General features: G+C 34.8%; 2 protein-coding genes across 8 annotated transcripts in view; one reads left to right on the forward strand and one right to left on the reverse strand.

Annotated features, from left to right (window-relative positions):
• Positions 1-25,652, reverse strand: part of LOC111045932 (protein sickie) — a 512,310-nt gene that overhangs the window by 106,427 nt on the left and 380,231 nt on the right. For all 7 annotated transcript variants that reach the window (XM_039433162.1, XM_039433161.1, XM_039433165.1 and 4 more), the window contains 2 exons: positions 19,822-19,931; positions 18,181-18,332 (listed from right to left, as the gene is read on the reverse strand). In XM_039433162.1, coding sequence (XP_039289096.1) covers positions 18,181-18,332; positions 19,822-19,931 — 262 coding nt within the window. The remainder of the gene's footprint in view (positions 1-18,180; positions 18,333-19,821; positions 19,932-25,652) is intronic.
• LOC111045936 (nardilysin) lies at positions 10,218-14,023 on the forward strand. Its single transcript, XM_022331414.2, has one exon. It carries the CDS (start codon positions 10,649-10,651, stop codon positions 13,991-13,993), a length of 3,345 nt encoding a protein of 1,114 aa, XP_022187106.2. The 5' UTR covers positions 10,218-10,648; the 3' UTR covers positions 13,994-14,023.

Here is a 25,652-nt window from a genome sequence, read left to right on the forward strand (position 1 = left end):
CTTTGAAAATCTGATCCAATTCAGTGAATGATTCAATAACTTTTATGGATGTTATTATAATTCTGCAATCAATAATACAGTCTTGTTGTATAACATATCATGGACATGGTAAATACTGTAATAATGTCTAAAGCCTGGTTTTCACTAGTAGAGTTGGTGATCGAGTAACTGGCATACTAACTCTACCGATCTAACTCTACTTTACTTACTTGGTCGAGTAACTGTTTTCGCTACAATTGAGAATAGTAGGTAAAGTGTGTTGTCTAGTGAACAGAACTAACCTTAAAATGTCAATACTTTTTAATAAATTAAGGCTGTGCAAAGGCTAAAAATAAACTTTCTACTCGTGATATTTTTCAAAGTTTTTCGATTTGTATATCATTAAGCTATCTAAATGAAAAAGTTTTCTCAGGAAAATATTTTTTTTCGATAATTACTTTTTGAGATATGAGCGCCTGTAATTTAAATTTTTGGGACAGAACATTTCAATTTCGGTAAGAGATAAATCCATGAGATTTGGAGGATATATTCTTCATGGTATTGTTGATCTAGTGAAACAAAAATCCATCCTCTACATCTCATGGATCTATCTCTTACCGAATTTGAAGTGTTCTGTCCCAAAAATTCAAACTTCAGGCGCTCATATTTCGAAAAGTAATAATCGGAAAAAAATGTTTTCCTCAGAAAACTTGTTCATTTTGATAGATTGATGATATACAAATCGAAAAACTTTGAAAAATATCACGAGTACAGAGTTTATTCTTAGCCTTTGCACAGCCTTAACACTTATTAACACTTTTTAATAAATTAATACTTTTTAATAAATAACAATACTTATTAAAATTGATAGCCTACGACACGTCTCTATTCTACTAGCTCGAGACTGTTTTCATTAGCAAAGTAGTGGTAGAGTAGAGTGAGAAGCAGTGGTTGGGGAAGGCAAGTGGTAGAGTACTATCCTACTCTACTCTACTAAAAATAAAAACTAGTACTCTACCATGAACGTTTTCATTGGGAGAGTTCACAAGATAGTTAGTACTTGCCCAGGGAACTCTATCACCAACTCTACTAATTAAAACCAGGCTTTATAATTCGAATCACTCAACTTTGTAACCTCAAGATCTGATGAACCACACTATCACGATGATAGTGTCTGATGATCTCTATCACGGAAAGATTTGCATCAAAAATATTATAAACCAATTTTTGGCAAATTTATTGAAACCGAAACAGGACATAATTGAATGAAAACTAAGATTCAATATTTCTATTATTATTCATTTTCTGTGGATACAATTACAAATCATATGAATATGATCAGGAAAGGATAAAACAGGCATGGCTCAAAACTATTTAATTTTCATTTCATTTTTCATCCCACTGACCACCCATGAAAGGGGTATAAGGATTCGTCAATTATAATCTAAGTCGTCAATCTTTGCATTCCATAATGCAGAAAGAATTCCTCACTGGAATAAGGACAAACCTGCAACAACTCCTCCCTCACCTTAATTCTGAACTTTTCACCTGTAAGAGCCTTTATGCGTGTTGGCAATGAATTATAAATCCGAATTCCTGCACTCTTTACCCCCCTCTCATACATACCAGTTCGATGAATGTCGTCTCTAAGGTTTTGTCTATATCTGGTATTGTATGAGTGGAACAACTCTCCTGTATTGAACCTATCTTTATTACTATCAATAAAACAAAGAGCCTCCAAAATATATACACCTGGTAGTGGGAGAATCTTTAACTCTTTGAAATAATCTCTACAACTTGCTCTAATAGATTCACCCACCATCACTCTAACTGCCCACTTTTGAATCCTAAATATATGTATTTAATGAGTTAAATTACCCCAAAATATAACACCGTATGAAAGAAGAGAATGGAATACAGCAAAATAAACACTTCTAAGCGTTCCTGCATCCAGCAATTTCTTCACGGTTCTAAGAACAAATACTGCCGAGTTTAGTTTGCCTTTTAGCTGGTCTGCTAAGTTTAGCTTTTATTCTGTTCCCAAATTTTGAATAACGTGTCCGAAAAAATAGGTTATGTTAAAGTTAAAGTTAAAGTTATGTTAAAGTTAAACTGTTAAAAGTAAAAGTATATTTTTTAGATCTATTTGATAAAGGATTTCAACGTGTTTTCGTTACTTCTTCTCCACTTCCAGTTGATCTCAAAGTTCAAAGTTCGTACAGTGAATCGCTGACTACAATCTTTCGAAACCGGTGGATGACTCACCGTCACACTGTCATTTTCTGTCCCACATTATTATGTTAATAAAACAGCACGTGCATAAAATGTGAATTCAAATTCTGTGAGCCTATCTGCGCCGAAACTTGTCAACTTTATCACCATTCCCATAACAGTACCTGGTCGAGAACGCATAGAATAGTGAGCGGGGGCTCCCAGACGCAACGAATAATTCATGCGCCCCTCTCTAATAGCCACACACACACACACACACACACACACACACACACACACACACACACACACCACACACACACACACACATACTATACACTAATAGTAAATAATACTATCCATATGAATGGAATTCTCCGCCATTTAATCATTGCAGCCTAACCTGAAACTGTCCTAGCCTCTTACAACACAATGGAGAGATAAATTTTTTGACTATAATTATGATTCAACTCGTTTCTGGAATATATTTCTTTTCCGGCCCAGCTCAACCGATACTATCACCAACATATATAGATATAACCAAACTATCCATTGTATTTAAAACGGTGCTCGGCGCATGAGGATTTAGTGATTAATTAAATGTTGTACTAGGCTGAATAAGGACTGTTCCACATTCACTTGTAGGAGAGAAGAGTTATCTGCTAAAATATAAAGTGGAAGCCGATCCGAAAGTGGATCAAAACAAAGGTTAGTAAAACTGTAACTAGAACTGAATAATTTAATTACGAGTACGCGATACGTGTATAGAATAGCTTAACTACAGGTTAGTGAATTTAGTTTTGGATAGTATTATAAATCTATGGCCCGGTTGCACAAAAGCCGTTCAAATTTTAACCGTGATTAATTTCCCGAGAACCAATCAGAGAAGGCCTTTTTGATAAGACGGCTTCTCTGATTGGTTCTCCTAGAATTACGGCTGTTCGGTACACTTTTTTATTTTTATTTAAATTGGATAATATTTTTCAATATAATTGTTAAGATCATTATAAGAGTGATAAAAAGTGGCAACTGAAATTTTTAAGTGGTCTAATAAGCGAGTTATGGGTTGTTGAAGTGCTAAACTCCGTTTTCTTTCCAGATCATAAACGGTTTCGAATATTTTCCATTGGAGTTTTTTTTTAATACATTCAGTATATCATTGGCTTTGTTCTAATATGCGTTTTTTCGCGATTTATGCCAAAATAAACAAGTTATCGAATTTACAAAAAATGTTACTTCTTTATTTATGAACGATATGGGGAATAAAATGTTCTAGTTTGGAAAGCTAGATTTCTTCAATTTCTGAGAGAAGTTCTAATAATATAGTCGAAACCGTTTATGATTTGGAAAGAAAACGGAATCTGGAAAGTTGGCAATTCAACAACCCATAACTCGCTTATTAGACCACTTGAAAATTTCAGTCGCCACTTTTTCTCACTCTTATAATGATCTTAACAATTATATTGAAACAGATTATCCAATTTAAATAATTAAAAAATGTGTACCAAACAGCCTTAATCACGGTTAAAATTTAACCGGCTTTTGTGCAACCGGCAATTTATGTAGTTTCTCATGGTTTGTTATCAAGGAAATAGTTTTGAATTGCTTTTCGAAATTATTAAAAATGGTAGTATTTTCATTTCACATTTTAGCTAAGGTAAATGTGTGTTCTAGAAATGTTTCTTTTCGCAGGAAGCAAGTCTACACGATTATTCTCTATAAATACACCGTGCTACACCTTTAAGTCCGGGCCACACTTCGGTCTGTTCAGAGGTATGTAAAAGGTCTGTTCAAACCTTTAAAAAAAGAATGTGAATTCAAATTCTGTGAGCCTATCTGCGCCGAAACTTGTCAACTTTATCACCATTCCCATAACAGTACCTGGTCGAGAACGCATAGAATAGTGAGCGGGGGCTCCCAGACGCAACGAATAATTCATGCGCCCCTCTCTAATAGCCACACACACACACACACACACACACACACACACCACACACACACACACACACCACACACACACACACACATACTATACACTAATAGTAAATAATATCCATATGAATGGAATTCTCCGCCATTTAATCATTGCAGCCTAACCTGAAACTGTCCTAGCCTCTTACAACACAATGGAGAGATAAATTTTTTGACTATAATTATGATTCAACTCGTTTCTGGAATATATTTCTTTTCCGGCCCAGCTCAACCGATACTATCACCAACATATATAAGATATAACCAAACTATCCATTGTATTTAAAACGGTGCTCTGCGCATGAGGATTTAGTGATTAATTAAATGTTGTACTAGGCTGAATAAGGACTGTTCCACATTCACTTGTAGGAGACAAGAGTTATCTGCTAAAATATAAAGTAGAAGCCGATCCGAAAGTGGATCACAACAAAGGTTAGTAAAACTGTAACTAGAACTGAATAATTTAATTACGAGTACGCGATACGTGTATAGAATAGCTTAACTACAGGTTAGTGAATTTAGTTTTGGATAGTATTATAAATCTATGGCCCGGTTGCACAAAAGTCGTTTAAATTTTAACCGGGATTAATTTCCCGAGGAAGCAATCAGAGAAGGCCTTTTTGATAAGACGGCTTCTCTGATTGGTTCTCCTAGAATTACGGCTGTTCGGTACACTTTTTTATTTTTATTTAAATTGGATAATATTTTTCAATATAATTGTTAAGATCATTATAAGAGTGATAAAAAGTGGCAACTGAAATTTTTAAGTGGTCTAATAAGCGAGTTATGGGTTGTTGAAGTGCTAAACTCCGTTTTCTTTCCAGATCATAAACGGTTTCGAATATTTTCCATTGGAGTTTTTTTTTAATACATTCAGTATATCATTGGCTTTGTTCTAATATGCGTTTTTTCGCGATTTATGCCAAAATAAACAAGTTATCGAATTTACAAAAAATGTTACTTCTTTATTTATGAACGATATGGGGAATAAAATGTTCTAGTTTGGAAAGCTAGATTTTTTTCAATTTTTGAGAGAAGTTCTAATTATATAGTCGAAACTGTTTATGATTTGGAAAGAAAACGGAATCTGGAAAGTTGGCAATTCAACAACCCATAACTCGCTTATTAGAGCACTTAAAAATTCAGTTGCCACCTTTTCTCACTCTTATAATGATCTTAACAATTATATTGAAAAAGATTATCCAATTTAAATTATAAAAAAATGTGTACCAAACAGCCTTAATCACGGTTAAAATTTAACCGGCTTTTGTGCAACCGGCAATTTATGTAGTTTCTCATGGTTTGTTATCAAGGAAATAGTTTTGAATTGCTTTTCGAAATTATTAAAAATGGTAGTATTTTCATTTCACATTTTAGCTAAGGTAAATGTGTGTTCTAGAAATGTTTCTTTTCGCAGGAAGCAAGTCTACACGATTATTCTCTATAAATACACCGTGCTACACCTTTAAGTCCGGGCCACACTTAGGTCTTTTCAGAGGTATGTAAAAGGTCTGTTCAAACCTTTAAAAAAAGAATGTTTATTCACCTTTACAATGCAGCTTTCCGATCCCATTCCGATCCTATATGATTAGTGATGACAACAGCCTAAAATTATGTATGCCACACATGTCATCTTTCCCACACCACCCCTCCACCCGACTGAAATATCGGACATGAGTAGGATCGGAACACTGCATGAAAATTGTGGCCGGGGTTAACTTGCAGTTGGTTTTTAGATTCAGTAGGTAGGTTAAGGTTTTTGGGTGATAATGGAGGGTCCAAGTTTGACCATAGAGAAGAGAAATAGCATATATCTCATGATATAGGGCGTTTATGTTTCAAATTTCACTCAAGCCGATAGTTCTAGCAGCTGCTTTTCGCTGCTTTTCTAGTAGCTATGTGACGCTGGTAGACTCTCATACTGTGCCGTTCTTACATTTTTACCCATACAAAATAGTAATAATATTCAGTAGTCGACAGTAATCGACTCGATTAAAAAAAATGTGCTGAAATTTGGATCATAAATGATCTACACCATGGGATATCTTCTTATGATATCTTCCCTCTATGAGAGAGATACCCTAAATAAGGGGGTTTCCCAACTAACCAATAACCACCAACTCTTAGGCTCAACTCACAATTACGCGACTCAGGTCGAGAAGAGACTCGACTCTAGTCAAGAGCATGTGTTTTCAAATGGTGACAGTCGCGTAGACTAGAGTCGACTGGTCTGAGTGTCATCATTTGGAAACACTGTCATGCTCTCGACTAGAGTCGAGTCTCTTGTCGACCTGAGTCGCGTAAGTGTGAGTTGAGCCTTACTGGTTTATTTCAACTTGTTTACTGGTTAAATTCACTGGTTTACTTTGTTCCATGGTGTAAAATACAAAATTATTTCAATCAAATGTCACTATAGCCACAGAGGAAAGAGCGGAAAGAGGAAATAATTATTTTGTTCTAGTCAGGACAAGTGTTCCTTCATCAGTGCTGCAGCCTACTAACGGTATGTCTATTTATGATTTATAGGAAACAGGCCCATGATATCATTCAGGTAGAAATAATTCCCTTTATAATAGATGAGAATATTGTAAAAGACAAGACAACAGAGTAACAGAGGAACTGAAATTTTAACATGAAAAAATAACAAAATATGAAAAACTTGGTGAGCACCTGAATGGACGAACAAGACCTGTGCCGACTTCGTCTGGTTGCAACCTCCCACCAGGGGATGTCAGGTCGGAGGCGCATGTTGACCACAGCCTGGTCGGAGGGTGAGGAAGAGACATCCTCGGACACTGGCTCGAGGGCACGGAGGGGACGCCCCCCCGGGGGGTTCCAGCCACGACGCACCGTCGCGAACCCCTCATGTACCGCCATCACTTCCACACGCGCACTCTCTAGCGGCCGCCGCACAAACTGGTGACCACGGGGTGGTTCACGCCGAAATCACTCATCACTGATATCTGATAATATCGTCACTTTTGAAATTGGTGTTGTTTTTCGGAAATATTGTTGTATCTTGGTCACTTTTGAAATTGGTGTTGTTTTTCGTAAATATTGTAACTTTGTCACTTTTGAAATTGGTGTTGTTTTTCGGAAATATTCTTGTATCTTGGTCACTTTAGAAATTCGTGTTGTTTTTCGGAAATATTCTTGTATCTCGGTCACTTTTGAAATTGCTGTTGTATTCCGAAATATTGTTGTATTTTGTATTCACCTCTATGTCTTAAGTGTCAGTTACAAATTGAAGAGTCTCCTTTAGTATATCAGACTACAATATTAACATCTAGTTGTTAACATAAACTTCGAGTAGTTGAATTTGCACTTCTTCCTATAAGGTTGAAAAAAGTTGGGACTTCTCATAGGACATTGAATTGACTATAATCGAAGTGGAAAATTAAAGGGCCGCACTTTACAAACGATTTTTGAAAATGTTCTAAGCAAAGCTCGCTTTAGGTTTTCCTAGCAACTAATATCAGGAGCCAATAATAATCATGACGATTCTGTTTTTTGATAGACAACCAAACCGAGCTTTGCTCAAGTTGAATTGGTTTATAAATACGGCCTGTGTACAAATTAATTTATGGAAATTATCATCTTATAACTGGCAAATATTTATTGTGCGGTATCTGCCTTCACGAATCAACTATCAATCAAGTGACACTACTTCCAAAATTTGAAAATATTAAAATTCATCAACAGCTTTGAATTGACTATCATCAAAGTCACAAGGTTTAGACACTGATGGCTAACCAACAATGTTACTAAATGAACACAATTTCGATGAGAGTTCATTGGGAGACCTCATTGCTATCCTATTAAACCTACGATGAATAAGAGTATGACCACAGATTAGCAACGCTGTACTTCATTTTTCTTGCCTGCGCTACGATTAATGTGGGACTACTACTAATGTGGATGTGTATCTTATATATATTTGTAAAAAATATAGTGGAATCAGAAAAGAGTTTTCTTGAATTATCAACTCTATAAGATTTTATAAGCTTACTCTGGATCGTTTTTTAATAATTTTTCATACAGTATTTTTTCATACAGAATCTAATATAAGAAATATTTTCATGTAATTGATTAGTTAGTTAGATTATTGTTGAACTTTGATTAAGATGGGAGTATTATGTTATGGTAGTTTAACGAGTAGATCTACCTATACCTAAACAGAATACAAAAATAGAGGGTTCCGGTACCGTACTGAGATAGTTACTAGAATTTTCAAAGGGCCTTTGATAAAGTTAGACAAAATAAAAGGCAAAAGCTAAACTAAAAAACCTGACAATGTATGAGGGGAAACTTTGTTATGAAAGCCATGACAAGGCAAAAGGATAACAGTTGAACGTATTGGGAACATTGCAGAAAGTGATTCTGAAAGAGGAACGAAAAAATGAAGACATGTGTGTGACAAAACTTTTAAAACTTGACCAAAACTGAAACTGGTTTCTGAAGAAACTGTATGATTTTGAGGTCGGAGATAAAACGCAGTTTACTGCCACAATGGAGAATTATTGACTGATATTTTCAAATATCTCAATCCAAGATACAGACCAAAGAATTATTTGTCATTACAGGCTACTGTAATTAAATTCAGGCCTATCTAGCTTATTGCCTATGCAGCTGCATAGCAGAGTTGAAATAAATTAATCGCAGGCTATTTTCATAGCTGTAAGGTCTGCTGTAATTCAAAATAATATTTACTAGAAGCAAGCGATCTTTACGATGACTTATGATTTATATGAGTGATGCTGAGATGAGCTCATCCATTTCTAAGATGAGCTGGTATTGAATTGCTCTATGGAATCTGTGGCTTCATTTTTCATCTTTTCACAAAAAAGTTACTTTTTAACTTGGGCTACTCCAATTTCAAGAAAATTAAACGGCCAGTAACTGGATTGAGTAAATCACAATAGCCTACCAACTTATATACCAGAGTTTAGATGAGCATAGATAATTCATTGGGGAATTTATCAAGTCAATTAATATTAATAACCTATGAGAGGCCTAACATTACATTGAAAATAAAGAAATGTCAAGGATATTAGGGGATGTTGTTTTATCCAAAATAATAGAGAACTTTTCTTCAAGCTACCTCACAGTTTTATTATATGAAATATAATTAATGATTCCATTCTCAGGTTACTATAATACTAGTTATATATCATTTTTAGAAATTAGAGGAGCTAATCATGGATGTTTCATTTTCATATCCTGTGTTATCAATGAATGATAATATATTCATTCTTTGAACAAAATATAGAACTTATCTTCAAGTTACCTCACCTTTTTATTATGTGAAATTTACTTCCACTACCGTACATAAATTCTCAGGTTACTATAATAATAGTTATCTACCATGTTTAGAGATTAGAGGAGCTAACCATAGGTGTTTCATTTTCATATCCTGTGTTATCAATGAATGATATATAATATATTCATTCTTTGAACGTCCTTCCATTACCTCAAACTCAATAGATTGAACATTACAAATAATTAAAACTGTAAACCTATCAAATTTTGGAGAAATTATTGTAGAAGAGCAGAGGGGGAACCTTCAACAACAGATAAACTACACTCAAATTCAAAATAATTACCCTTCGACCCTCCCACAAATTATGAATGAAAATAATTATAATTGAACTCTACGAAAAATAGTATAACATCAACGAAGCGTTATTCACATTTCCCGATAGTCACAGTTCACTTTATTTTCCAGTTCTCTAAATACTCGCGAGATAAAAGAGTTTATCAGTTACACTGCACTCGTGCTATCACCGACCACATGACATCACAAGGCCGCTTGCTGGAGAAACTGAAAACTGACATGCTGGATATAAACACAACACTGATTCATCAGAGTCGTTGATCCCTACCAAAGCCTCTACTAGCAGGAATGCTCATGATACATTCTGGAGTTGTGTTGCCAGCCAAGAGTAACGGTGACTCACTGCGTTGCTTGTGTATGATACGGAATAGAAAAATCCCCACCAGGACAATGGCTGCGATCTAGCGAGCAGAATTTGAACTTGATTCTCAGAATCGTATTTGTCATACGGTTATTCCGTTATCGACTTCCTCGTTCCTTATTCTGTTCCTTTTTTCCTCGTAGTGAGTACATAAATTCAGCGATCAGATGATTGTGAATTTCAGTTCTTCTCATTTCATCAGTGCTGTCTGTTGAGTTATGTAGTCAGAGTTTTAATTTGTGGTTATAATTTTATTTACATAGTTGAAGGAATCCAAAAAAGTGATTGAGTTAATACGGTAAGATAGGAGAACATTTATACATTTTAATATTGTTGGTTATGTGATGAACTTTCGTTGTGATGTATAGAACTTTGAAAACAAAAGCCATGTGCACCAATTTTTCAATACCGGTAGCTTTAGTCAATTCATGTTAATATAACACAATTGAATGAACTTTCATAGACTGAAATCATTCAAGGTTGAAGTTTAGGTTTATGTTTTCTTCAAGTGAATGAATTTTGTTAAAGTACAGTTTCGTAATATTTTTAAACATTATTCCAAAGAACTTTTCATTGATTTTCGTTCTTCAATCGCTTCCGGACTATCTAGAGGTAATTGTTATAATACACAAGCAAAAACTCGATTTTATTGCAGTCAACACGTCGTTACTAACCAAACCTGCACAGTAAAAAGCATGGATAACAACGCGGATGTAGAAATGAAACCTTCAGATAATGCAAAAGTTACTTATCTTCCATCCCCGGTCAAGTCACCCAACGATAAAAAGGAGTATTCTGTGATAAGATTGAGCAATGGATTAACTGCACTATTGATTTCTGATGTCACAAACATTTTGAAGAATTTAGGTTCTGGCGATGAGGAAGAAGATGCTATGTCAGAGGGGGGTGAAAATGCGATTTCGGATGATGAGGGAGGTTCAGTGAGTACCACTTCGGATGAAGCAGTAGAAAATCCATTTGGTAATAAGGATGCTGAAGAAAAACAAGCTGCCTGTGCTTTGTGTGTAGGTGTAGGAAGTTTTAGCGATCCAGAAACCGCGCCAGGACTGGCTCATTTTCTCGAGCACATGATATTCATGGGAAGTGAAAAGTATCCAGCTGAAAACGATTTCGATACATTCATCTCGAAACGAGGAGGACACGACAATGCTTCCACAGAATGTGAGTACACAACGTTCTATTTCAATTGTCATGAAATGCATTTACGAACAGCCATGGATAAGTTTGCCAATTTTTTCATTTCTCCGCTTCTTTTGAAAGACGCTATGACAAGGGAACGTGAAGCTGTTGACTCTGAGTTTCAAATGGCTTTACCTGTAGATGAAAGCCGCATGGAACAACTGTTATGTAGTACAGCGATAGCAACTAATCCAGCCCACAAGTTTACTTGGGGTAATTTGGTAACATTGAGGGATAATATAGCAGATGACGATTTATACAATGAACTGCAGGAATTTCGAAAACGGCATTATTCAGCTCACAGAATGACCCTGGCGATTCAAGGGCGGCTCCCACTCAAGGTGATGGAAGATTGGGTTGTTGAGTGTTTTTCTGATGTGCCCTGCAATAATCTACCAGCTGATGTTTTTCCCTATGTTGATCCACCGTTCAAGCATGACGAATTCGGTAATTGTTTTACTGTCAAACCAATCAAGGATGTCAACAAAATAGATATTTTCTGGGCATTTCCACCAGTCCTGCATCTCTACAGGTCCAAGCCGATGCAATATATTGGATACATATTAGGTCACGAAGGAAAGGGATCCCTCATCTCTCAATTGCGGAAAAATCTATGGGCGTTGAATATTAATGCAGGTAATCAAGGTACTGGCCTTGAAAGCAATACAATGTATTCAATATTCACGTTGTCAGTGAGTCTAACCGAAGAAGGACTAAAAAATATAGATGAAGTATTTAAACTGATTTTCTGTTACTTGAATATGATGAAGCTAACTGGCCCACAAGAACGCATTTTCACTGAGCTCCAATCAATAGCTGAGAATAGATTCAGATTTCAAGAAGAGATAAGCAGTGCAGATTATGTTGAAAATCTATGTGAACAGATGCAATTCTATAAACCAGAAGAATACATCAATGCTGATGATTTATTTTTCGAGTACAAACCAGAAGACATAAACCTCATTATGGATAAAATGGAACCTGATAATGCAATGATTGTAGTATCCTCTAAACTTTTTGCAAAACCTCTCAAACTAGACAAAGTTGAACCTTGGTTTAAAACTAAGTACAACAGGCGTCCGATTCCCGAATCATGGCTCACTGATTGGAAAGAATTAAATCCCAACGACTATTTTTCAATTCCAGAGCCAAACATCTTCATTACTGACAACTTTGACTTGCTTCCTCTACCAGAAAATCTACCCGAGTATCCTGAAATAATCAAGAAAGACGAATACTTTGAACTGTGGTACAAACAGGACAAAACCTTCCGCATTCCAACTGGAATCATCAACTTACTTTTGGTTTCACCTCTAGCGTCGCTGTCAGTGAAGAATGTTGTCATGATGGACCTTTATGTGTCAATTTTGCGCCAACTTGTTATTGAGGAAACTTATCCCGCAGTTGCGGCCGATCTCGATTGTGGAATGAAGGTAAACAAAAAAGGATTTATTCTGAAAGTGAAAGGATACAATCAAAAATTGGATACATTGTTGGAACAATTGCTGAAGAGTATGGTCTCATTCAATAACAAAGTAACACTTGGATTGTTCAACACAATCAAACAAGAAATGGGGAAAAGCTATTCAAATACTTGTTTGAAAACTGGATTGCTGGGGAATGAGCTGAGACTAAAACTACTCGTCGAAAACTCTTGGACTTCAAGTGAAAAACACTCAGCCCTTTCAAGCATAACACTAGAAGACCTCACAGAATTCGTTTCTGATTACTTCAAGGAACTCTACATGCACTCACTGGTACAAGGCAATATTTCCAAAGAAAAAGCGATTGAAATTATTGAGAATTCTAGGAAAATTTTGGGGTACACTCCTGCTCTACAAAGTTCTCTACCAGAAATCAGAGTTTGTCAGATTCCAATCGGTGAAAAAGTGTGTTGCTGTGAGGCGTTCAATAAGAAGGACAAAAATTCCGAAGTAATCAACTACTATCAGATCGGCATGATCGATTTGAAGGAGCAGTGCAAACTTCAGCTACTTATGATGATCATGGAGGAACCACTTTTTGATACTCTCAGAACTAAAGAACAGTTGGGATACACAGTGAGCTGTGCTCAGAAAGATACATGGGGAATACACGGCTTTACAGTGAGCGTGAGCTTTCAGATTCACAAGCACAGTGTCCAACACGTTGAGAATCGCATTTCCGGTTTCCTCAACTCATTCATGGACATATTGAAGGAGATGCCCGAGGAAGAGTTTTTGGACACGAGGAGTTCGCTTGTCAGATTGAAGCAGAACGTCGACGTGAACCTAGGCGACGAGGTGAAGAGAAACTGGGCCGAGATTACAGACAATTGGAACATGTTCGACAGAGCCAAACGCGAAATAGAGCTCATCGAGACGTTGACACAGGAAGATATCTACAACTTCTTGGAAAACTGTATAAAAGGTGAAGCTGAGTCCCAAAGCATGCGTAAATTATCCATTCAAATTGAAGCTGTGAATCTACATCAATCTGATGACGATCAACATGACGACCAAGAAGAAGATGCAAATGAAGACGTGGAGGAACCCACAGTTTTGGATTTGATACTGAAGAATTGCAGTCCTGACAGTAATAAATACATCACTGACTTGGATAAAATCAAAAACAATATGTATTTGTATCCTTCTTGTCATCCACTGAAAGACTGTTGATGTTCAATAAACTAATTATTATCGATGAAATATCTTCTTTCAATTATCAATCATGATTACTATTTTGCTAATTAAGAACTATGGTTAGATTCACGTTATTAAGACAGTGAAAAAGATAGGAATACAGGGTTGCCAAGCCTCGTGTTTCTAATGCCTTCTAGAGTATGCTATCGCATGATTAAAGCCTTTCCGGTAAGTCTGATATTTTATTAATTGTTGATTATTGTTTACAATGATTATATTTTATTCGTCAAGAAAATATATTTTCCCAGGATTTAAAAAAAAACTTTAAATCAAGATTGAATATTTTGTTAGTTCATTATATTTCTTCACAGCATGAAAGCAATTTGGCCTAGATGCCGAGTGGGAGGAGGATAGATCTATCTGCTTTGTTCAATAATAAACAAGGATAGCAACATCAATTTTGATCATATACTGACTAAACATGAATCTCACTACATATTATGAATATTTTTTAGTAAGAGTAATCTGAACTTGTAAGATTTTCCTACCAACATTGTGATAGATAAAATAGAATGCAAATTGAAGTCAATTAAAATCAAATTCTTTTAAAGATGATTTGAATTGAATATTGTTATATGTATCACATATGATATATGTGTAAAGTCCTTTTTACTTTGTAAGAATATACAGAAAGAATATATAAGAAAATTCTTCTCCTGGAAGAGCTGGTAAGAAACTGGTGGTATTTTTCTTTCAGGAGTCATAAAAATATTAAATTTATTAAAAAATCTTTGCTCTATCGACTGCGGCCAAGCAGGGCACAAGTGACGTCAAAAATAACGTTACAACTTATTGAACAAATGTAAGCAAAAGTGAATTTTGGCCAAATGAAGAATAATAATAGAAAAATAATGATAAAGAATAATAATGATAGAAAAATAGGTATAGTTGATATAATGTTGATTCTAATGTTTACAATTTATTCGAAACAATCGTAGATTGCAACAAAATATATATAGTTCGAGTTGTGACTGTAGTTCCTAAGTCACAAGGATGCAAATTTTATGGATTAAAAATATTTGAGTCCATTTAGTTTAGACCAACTTTGTCAATTTAACTTAATCATTCATTAATTTTAATAGTTGATAAATTGGAGATTTTTTATATAGTAAGATATAGCTTTCTTTAAAAAAGTAACAAAGGGTAGAATATATATAGATATGGCAAAGATCATGCAAATAGTAACAAGGTTGAATCTAAATAATGATTTTATTCAATAGAGAGTACCACCTCAAACATATCTAAATTTAATGATTTATTAATTTATGGAGAAATATATATCAAGTTGCTGATGTAATATTGACATCACAATTTATTTGGAATAGAATTTTGTAATACAATCGTGGATCAGTTTATCAAATTGACTATTATAATTTCCAAAAGTGATAAACATGGAAAATTTATTGATATTATTTTCTAAAATCGTTCCAAAGAATTGTTTTAATGTTATCAATCTCCTATAAGTTACAATCATTATTCAAAATAAAAACATGAAAATTTCAGAAGAGGAATTTTAATCCAATTATTTCAAAAGGAAACTTCAACCACAAATATGATAATAGAAAACCTCTATTGATAAATAAAACAATTTCCACAATAGATAAGGAGTTCTGTTGGGAACAATTGACTTAATTTGTTCGAATTCAAGTTAAAAGAGGAACAAAATATATACCACAACGATAAGATACTCTCTGACAATAGACAATGAAGTATAAAAATAAAGTAAACCATTTTTGATAACCAGTTGTAACCTGATTTATATTTATCAATGAAAACTTCAAGGAAGGACATAACATTATTATGTAACAGGAAATTATAACCACATTCAAATACAATTTTATCATATCAAGTCTTGGTAGAATCCACATCGTTCAAGAATAGATTTAAGGAAGGATATAAGATTTATAGGAAAAATCAAGAAGGAAAAAAGATCAATGAACGTTGTTTTAGTTTCCATGCTTAAGGCTGTGCAAAGGCTAAAACAACTTTCTACTATCAAATATTTGATAGTCTTAAAACGAATTTCATTTCATAGAGAATCATGTATTCGATAATAGTTAGTCAAATATCTAAAAAGAACTGATAAATGATCATACAATTCAACATATGATCATACAATTCGGCTCCAACTATACAGGCATCTAAACGCGCTGAATTTATTTCGCCCGTCTTCAGGATGCATGGCCTCTTCTGTGGAGCGTCTATTTCACTCGCACAGTTTACCCCATAAGAGACAATGCATCCGATTAACGAGCGAAAAAAATTCAGTCCGTATAAGACGCCAGCATAGTTGAGGCCTAAAAATGACAAAGAGGCCCAAAAGGATAGAGTAGACCAAATAGGATATTGGATGAAGCTGCGACGAAGTTTAACAAAAAAAAAATCTGGTGTGGCGCACTCACACAACTTTCCTTGCCGTTATGAAAATTGATCACCTGACGCTAGTGTTCAAGCGCATCTCAAGTCTACTATTCAAAGATCTGAGCCAGCTGGTGATAGGACAATAACGCTGGAGACACACGAGGTCTGCTATGTGAATGATTTAATATAATCAACAGTTTGCAATTGAATTATCAAATTTTCTCGAATTTCGAACTTATTTTTAATTTCAGTTGAAAATGTTACTGAACATCAATTGTAGAGATTTTCATGCTCAATCTTTTCTACTTAGAATTTTTTGTTTAAATTGTATCTGAAGCCTGATAATTGGGAATCTAAAATCAAACTTTGCATAGATGGGGTGGAGCTCCTGAAATTTTTACAGATATGGGACTTGTGGCAGTTGATAGAACTTATCAATGACTATTTTAGGTATAAATTCGATCAAAATCGTTGGAGCAGTTTTCGAGGAAATCGTAATAAACCCTGTTTTTGACAACATTCTAGCCGCCATCTTGGATTGCATTTGATCGAAATTGTTCGTGTCGGATCCTTATAGTGTAAGGACCTTACGTTCCAAATTTCAAGTCATTCCGTTAATTGGGAGATGAGATATCGTGTACACAGACGCACATACACTCATACACACACACACACACACACACACACACACACACATACAGACCAATACCCAAAAAAACACTTTTCGGTCTCAGAAGACTTCGAAACGTATAGAAATTTAGAAATTGGGGTACCTTAATTTTTTTCGGAAAGCAATACTTTCCTTACCTATGGTAATAGGGCAAGGAAAGTAAAAATGGCGATTTGGACTAGACTAACAGTAAGGCTAGCTACACACACATCGATTTTTGTTCGTACGATATTTTGCCGCCTTATGAATTCTATCAGATCAAACGGAACTTGACAAACATCATCTGTTTAATCTAATAGATCATCAGAATACCGTACGAACAAAAATCGATGTGTGAGTAAGGCTAGTAACAACTACAAACTACACGATTCTGGTGTATGGAATCACACAAGGAGGAAACCATAGAATGTGTTTTTTTTACTCTGTCTCAGATCAACATGTTCTGTACTCAGTTGACATGAGGAAGACCTCAGCACGTGATCTAGATTCATCTAGCAAAGTGATGATGAAAAGTGTAGGCCTACATCATCTATGACATCAATGTATCATCCACAACAATGTATGACATCTAATTTAAATATTTGAATGAACAAAATTAAATAATGGATCAAATATAATAATCGGAGAGACTTGAAATGTTGACAAAAATAATACACTAATGATGTGAGCACACACGAAAGCATGCTCCTGTGAAATAATAATTTTTATTAAAATAAAGTGGATTTTTTTCATATTCATTTATTCATATACAAAAATACAATCCAGCCAAAAACAACAGGCATTCGCCCAAAACTGATTTAAGCCTTAATTTGGAATACACAGTCAAGAGGTTATGTAAAAATGATAACTCAGTTCACACACAATTTTGAGTCCAAAAAAATGTATCTACTACAATTTTGAATTTATCAGATTAATCAATTTCAAAATACAAATACAAACAAAAATTTTCCTTCACAATCGCCAAAACTATTAAAAATTTCACTTAAATCCACAATTATACTCATGTAAAAATCAAAACATAATTTTGACAACATTTCACGTCTCTTCAATTTCTAGTTCTAAGTTCAATTCAATTTCAAAGTTCTAAAACATCAATATTTACGCAACAAACTCAATCAAATATAAGACTCACATTTGTGGAGAGTTGGCTGGTCAAAGTCTGCACCTTTTCCTGGGCGTCTCCCAGCTCCCGGCGCAGTTTTCTCAGCTCGTGAGCTTGCTTCTCCTCGGGTGTACTGTACAGGGACGACGCTGTTGAAACCAAACTCACTGCTGAACCGTGCACTGAAAGCAGAGAAAACAATATTATAAATCACACATTCAATATATTAAAATATATATTTCAAAAAATGTGGGCCAAGCCACATCAAGCGTTTTTGCACTGGCGGCGGACACGTCGGCAGGGCAGGAAGCTCTCCGATTGGCTGATTATCAACTGGGTTAGCTTTAGGGAATCAGCTGATAATTAACCAATCGGAAAGCATCCTACCCTGCCGAGATGTCAGCCGACAGTGTAAAACCTCCTAAAAAAACCCTTCATGTGGCTTGGTCCCAAGAAATAGACTTGTATAATATTATGAACAATTTCTAGTGAAGTCCGTATTCCGTAAAAAATGCATTGTAGTTGATATCATCTAAAAACACATTTCTTAAGGGCTAATTCGTTAGTTGTAAAATAATCCTATAGTATCCTTTGAAAACTTTTAAATATAAAATAATAACATTTTTTATTTTTATTTTATATTAAAAAGATTTTAAAAGGGTACTATAGTATTATTTTATTTTACAACTAGTTGATATAAATAACGATTATTAGTAATGTGATTAACAAACTCAATGTATTACATAATAAACCTTAGAGACTATTGTAGGTGTCTGGATAAATTGAAAACTACTTTTATCATTGATTGTACCTATTTTAATGGATACTAAACAACTTGATTCATACCAGTAAATGTAATAGAATGAATAAAATATACTGTATACTGCCTACAGGGGAAAAAATGTTTAAATTGATAAACAGGCCTAAATTTTTATTCATCTAGTAGACAGTGAGATATGAAAATTCCAACTTTTACTCATAGTGTGTGAATCAAATTATCATTTTTACATAACTTCTAGACTGTGTATTCAAAATTAAGGTTTAAAGCAGTTTTGGGCAAATGCCTGTTGTTTTTACCTGGATTGTATTTACAAATGAATAAATAAATTAATGAATAAATAGATTTTTTCAAGTCTTCTTTACAGCTCATGTTTAATTTTTTCATAACGATGAATATGATGATACATTTTGGAATTTCTGTAACCACAATACGGCAGCAATAAGGGAAAATATTACAGTAATTATACAAAGAACACATTTTGGAATTTCTGTAACCACAATACGGCAGTAATAAGGGAAAATATTACAGAAATTATACAAAGAACAATTAAAGATTTCCAAATGCAATTGAGCTCTAAAGAATTCGCCCAAAAAAGAGTTGTGTATTTCATTAAGTATGAAGTACTCAGTTTAGTAGAGATCTGAAATGATATTAAAACATACGAAATCAACTGTTAGCTCACTTGAAGTATCCTTAATTTATTGATATACAAAGTAACGATATATGAACATTTTCCATCAAATCTATAATTTTATAATTTCTAGGAGCTTCATGGAGGTACTAACTTTATCATTCTCCATAGTAAAACTAACTGAGAAATTCAATGAAGCCAGTAAGTTAGTACTACTATTATTATTTGCATTACATCAAAATTTAAATAATTAACTCACCATCGTCATCCTTGTTGTTGGTCTTTGAGAATAGACCCACATACTGCGGCGGTCTTCCGATGCCGTGACTTGAAGGTGAGGCACTTATAGGAGATAGGGGATAGTTGAACCTACAAAACAACAATTAATTAATCGTAGAGAATAAAATATTGTTAAAGTTGAAATGTTTGTTGTACTGTATTCAAACTATTATAAAACGAATCAGGGAATTGATCAGGGTATGGATGAAACTACCAATGCAATTGGTAGAAGAAACCCGATTAGATTTTATTATTGTAATTTGATTTTTGTTGGAGCTGTATATTGAGGGTCATAAGCTCCAACAACGTTTAACGCTAAACCAGGTTTACTTACAGATAAGGTTGCATTTATCATAATGTTTGTTTTTCGGTAATTCTTCAAAATTAAATTTGCAATATGTGAATATTTCCTATTTTAGTTATAACAATGTGAAATATTTCTTCTATGTTTAGTTTTGAAGCATCTAAATTTTAAAATCTACTTTGTGAAAATACTTGAGGACTGAAAATTTTGTGAATTGAAGAACTACGAGACTTAACCTATTTCGGATTATGTGTAAGCTCATCTAAATTTGGGAGAGGAATAGCACAAGGTTGCCTTATTTTTCCTCTCCCTATCATTTTGATAATGTACTTATTGTATGAATGAATAAAGAATAAATAACATTCAAATGCACGCTAGATATGCTTCATACGTGGTTTAATCGAACAGCTACGTTTAACTCTCTTACGTTTAAAAAAAGTATCTGCATACGGTCTAAGGCCCGTGTTTCGGATGGACACGTTAATTCGTCGGTCCCGGCAGCCTAAAAACAGTCGTTAGGTCATGTCAGAGGCCCTGAAATTTATCAGGTGCGACCTGAACCAGACACTGACACCAGACCTGAGCCAACAAGGTCACTCGATATTATTATTTATTATTATACCATTATGATATAAATACAACCTTGTATAAGCTACAGGTAAACGTGGTTTAGCGTTGAAAGTAGATGGTGCATATGGCCCTAAGAATTGCATAGCGAACTATCTTCAAAGGTAAGCTGATGATGAATCAATAAATTACAAGTTATTATAAGGTATCAAAGTGATTAGGCTTGCTCAAGAGTAGAAAATCATGTTTTTGGACTCAGGGGACCTTGAAACGTATAGAAAACTTGAAATTGGGGTACCTCAATTTTTTTTGGAAAGCAATACTTTCCTTACCTATAGTAGGGCAAGGAAAGTAAAATGATTCAAGATCAATAACTTCAGAATTCCGATAAAAACTTCAAGCCATAAAAAATTCCTTACATGTACTTTTATAGAATATGGTACGTGGAATAACTACCGAAATGAAAAGAGAACATCTCAATTGAAGAACTCACAGTAATCGGACATAGTTCAGAGATGTTCTCAGAAATAAATCACACATTGCAGGCTTCTTGAATTGAAAGTAAAAAATGCACTTCATAAATTACTGTTACAGCACCATCTAAAAAAAAGAATGAAAATTCTTGCCTGCAATTTACAATGATGAAACTAGGCACAATTAGCCATAAGTACTCATTCAAATTGATACACTTTTGTGTGGGAGATAAGAGACAATTCAATGCTGAAATATAGCTATGGCTTGTAACGTATAAAATTCGCTATAGTCTACCGAAAAAACAACAACATGGAATATTAAATCACTAGAGGACTTGAATTTTGATCGGCAATTTATAAATTCATAGAAACCGCTTTGATAATCTGAGTATGATGATCTTTTACTTGTTATGATCAGATCAATAATGATTTTAAAATGTAATGTAAATTTATGATTTATGTTTTTGAAGGGACGGATTCAAAGATCCAAAGGTTCAGAGAGAGAACCTCACACGTCAACCGAAGCTTATTGTGTGTCAATTTATGATTTAAGTACTGGATATCATGTGAATGGATTGATAGAATTAATTAAACTGATTTCAAAAATTCTGAGACCTAATTTAATTTTGGAATAAATATGAGGAGGCATTTAAAAAATTGTTCACATTCAATACAATTTTCCAAAATCATAAAATTAATTTCTCTTCACATTTTATTTGATTAAAATAATTCCGTTTACTACAATACTTAATGGCAATTTTGTCAAAAAAGAGGTAATAAATGGACACAATTAAAAACAAGTTACACACAAATTTCGATTGCGCTGCCGTTTATCTGTAGATAAGAGCGTCCTGTTAAAATGACTAGCTGCGCCAAGTGTTTAAAACCGGTGAATCGTAGCTCTAAAGAAAAAGTGAGTTGTGATATTTGCGGGAGTTTCTTTCATTCGTCGTGTGTGAAGTTGACCGAGAGTGACATGAATTTCCTGTCATCTGCGGCTGATGGTGGCGGTTGGTCCTGCGACAAGTGCATGCAGAAAAAACGTCTGGCTCGGTCTTGCAGCGATTCTACGCCTGTGCGGTCGACGTCGGCGCCGTCGGTCATCGAGTCGGGTACCACTATGGATGAGCTCAAAAGCATGCTCAAAAGGATTGAAGATGATTTCGGTAAATCATTGAACTCATGCCACGAAAAGCTCGATGAGAACTGTCAGTTACTTCTTAAGCAAAATGAAGTCATCTCTAAACTTCATGAAACTATTTCCACTTTAGAAACCGAAAATAAGGGTTTAAAGAATAAAATAAGTGAACTTCAGATAAGGTTAGAGGACAGTGAGCAATATTCTCGTGCTAATACACTCGAGATATTTGGTGTACCTGAAACTCCAAACGAGAACACTTTAGATAAGGTGATAGAGGTTGGTAAGGCACTTGACATAGAAGTTCGTGCTGAGATGATTGATGTGTGCCATCGATTGAAGAAGCAGAACAATCGGTCAACTCCTGGTATAATAGTGCGGTTTGTACGAAGAACTGATAAGGAGTTAATGTTACAGAAAAGACGTGTGAAACGCACACTGTCAACACGTCATCTAGGACTTCCATCGGATACACCCATATATTTAAATCAATCTTTGTCCCGAGCAAGACGGATTTTGTTCGCGAAAGCACGGCAAATAAAAATCGACAAAAAATACAAGTTTCTGTGGGTCGACAAAGGAGGCAATATAAAGATTAAACGAGAAGAAGGCAGCAAAGCAATTCTTATCTCTAGTGATGTCGACTTACAAAGACTCTAGATTTCAACAACCTTTAGTTTGTTATCAGAATGTTGGTGGATTGAGAACTAAACTTCATGAGTTATCTCTTGCACTCCTGAATTCTTCTTGTGAGATTATCGTCTTATCTGAAACCTGGCTGACTGAGGACATTAGAGACGGTGAATTCTGTGATGGCAAATACAAAATTATCGATGCGACCGTAACCCAACATTATCAGGTAGAACGAGAGGCGGGGGCGTGCTGGTGGCTGTTGCTGCTTCGTTGTCGACTGCATTGGTGAGTGTGCGTGCGGAGGTCAGATCCGAATCACTCACTGTCAGACTGCGTCTGCCTGGACGAACTATCAACATCACAGCAGTTTATCTGAGACCAACAGCTGGACTCCTCGATTATCAGAACTTTGTAGAGAGTATTGAAAACGAGTACGGTTTGATAACGATGACAATATTATTGTTGGCGATTTCAATCTGAATGAGATTACTGATTATAATTTCAACTTCTCTGTCGGCTCCAGTAAGGCTAGATGTATTGCTCAATTAATGAGTCTGTTAAATTTGAATTCCTTCATAATGTTCCAAATATAAATGGAAGAACTCTTGATTTAATCTTGAGTAATATCCCGTTGAATGTTACCAGGCAAGACGATCCCACGCTTGCTGAAAATAGTCACCACCCTGCTCTTGTTTTTCACATTGAAATGACTCACGTAGCTTTCCTTCCCACTAGCATTTCTTACTATAATTTAAAAAAGCAGATTTTCATAAGCTTTATATAACTTTACAAAATTCTGATTGGGACAGTTTATACTTGATTGAGGATGTTGATAAAGCCGTTGAGTATTATTATGATTTGTTGCTTAAGGCTATGAATCAATGTATTCCAACAATAAATAAAATAAGTAGTATTAAGTATCCACGTTGGTTTAACAATGATATCATAAAAAATCTCAAATTAAAAAATAAGTTAGCCCGTTTGAGAAAGTTTTCAAATCATTACAAGGAAAGGTTTCGAGAAGTTCGAACTAAACTGAAGTTTCAAATAACAGTTGCATATCACAGCTACATAACAGGTGTACAAAACAGTGCTAAAACTAACATTAAAAGTTTTTGGAACTACGTGAAGGATAGAAGAGCAATAGAACCGTACCTGGGGAATATGAAATTGACAATGTGAAGATTCCTGCTAGAGAAGTATCTCAAGCATTTGCTGATCATTTTGCGTCTGTTTATGATAATGATACTCACTTTGTTCTCGACGACATAGTAGGTCCCAATAACAATTTCAAAAAACGGTGTCTCAGACTCTTTTAATATAAGAATCATTACTGAGGGAGAAGTAGCTGAATCTATTAAAAACCTGAAACCTAAAAGATCTTGTGGTCCAGATAACATACCCCCCTATATAATAAAGGGCTGTGGGGAAATTTTGATTAGGCCTCTACACTATTTATTCAACCTGTCCATCCGTAAAAACAAGTTTCCTAGAAGGTGGAAGGAGGCAAGAGTCACTCCGATTCCTAAGGGTGGAAAATTAAATGATTTGAAAAATTTCAGGCCAATATCCAACTTGAATGCAACTGCAAAAGTATTCGAGTATGTACTGTTTGAGCATATTTTCAATAATTTTAAAAACATTATAACGGTTAGTCAGCATGGTTTCCTTAAAAAACGATCAACTGTCAGTAATCTTCTCCTATTTACTAATTACATTTCAAGTCACCTTGATAAAGGCATACGTGTTGATGCAATTTACCTCGATTATTCCAGAGCTTTTGATAAGGTAGACCACAAAATCCTTCTGCAGAAAATGTTTGCCTTTGGTTTCACATCCGAAATGGTTGCCTTCTTTCACTCATACCTCAGTCAGCGTTTATTCTTTGTGTATTTCAATAATATTAGATCAAAATGTTTCACGAGTGGTTCAGGTGTGCCCCAGGGGAGTAATCTTGGGCCTCTTTTGTTCCTTTTACTTATTAATGACATTCCAGAGTGTATTAAAAACAGTAATTGTCTCATTTATGCAGATGATGTTAAAATTTATCGAACTATACAGGATGATCAGGACTCTCAGATGCTACAGGAGGATTTGGGCAGGTTGAATGATTGGAGTGAAAAAAACAATCTGGCATTAAATGTGAAGAAATGTAAATTTATTGTCTTCACTAGACAGCAACAGATTTTTGCTGACTACAAATTATTAGATGAACATCTTGAAAGAGTTTATGTGATTAGGATTTGGGTGTCTACATAGACTCCACTCTCACCTTCAGAGATCACATTAATACATCCTTAATATTTCAAATAAGATGCTAGGATTTATCATAAGAAATGTCAGACACTTCACAGACATTGATTAATCAAGATGCTGTATCTGGCCCTGGTGAGAAGTAGACTTGAGTATTGTGCAGTTGTTTGGAGTCCTTATCAAGAGATATATATTAGTAGTATCGAACGCATACAAAATAAATTCCTCAGATTCATGTATTACAAGAAGTATGGACATTCATGCCCGTATGACTTTTCTATGAGGTGTCTGAGAGTCAGTTTTCAAATTATGTCGTTGAAGAACAGGCGGATTTCGTATCATTAATTGTTTTATTTAAAATATTGAATAATCATTTAGACATTCCGAATATTATCGAACTCTTTAGTATCTTTGTTCCGTTAAATAGACCTAGATTAAATATG

Source organism: Nilaparvata lugens, chromosome 7, assembly GCF_014356525.2.
Source record: "Nilaparvata lugens isolate BPH chromosome 7, ASM1435652v1, whole genome shotgun sequence".
Lineage (NCBI taxonomy): Eukaryota > Metazoa > Arthropoda > Insecta > Hemiptera > Delphacidae > Nilaparvata > Nilaparvata lugens.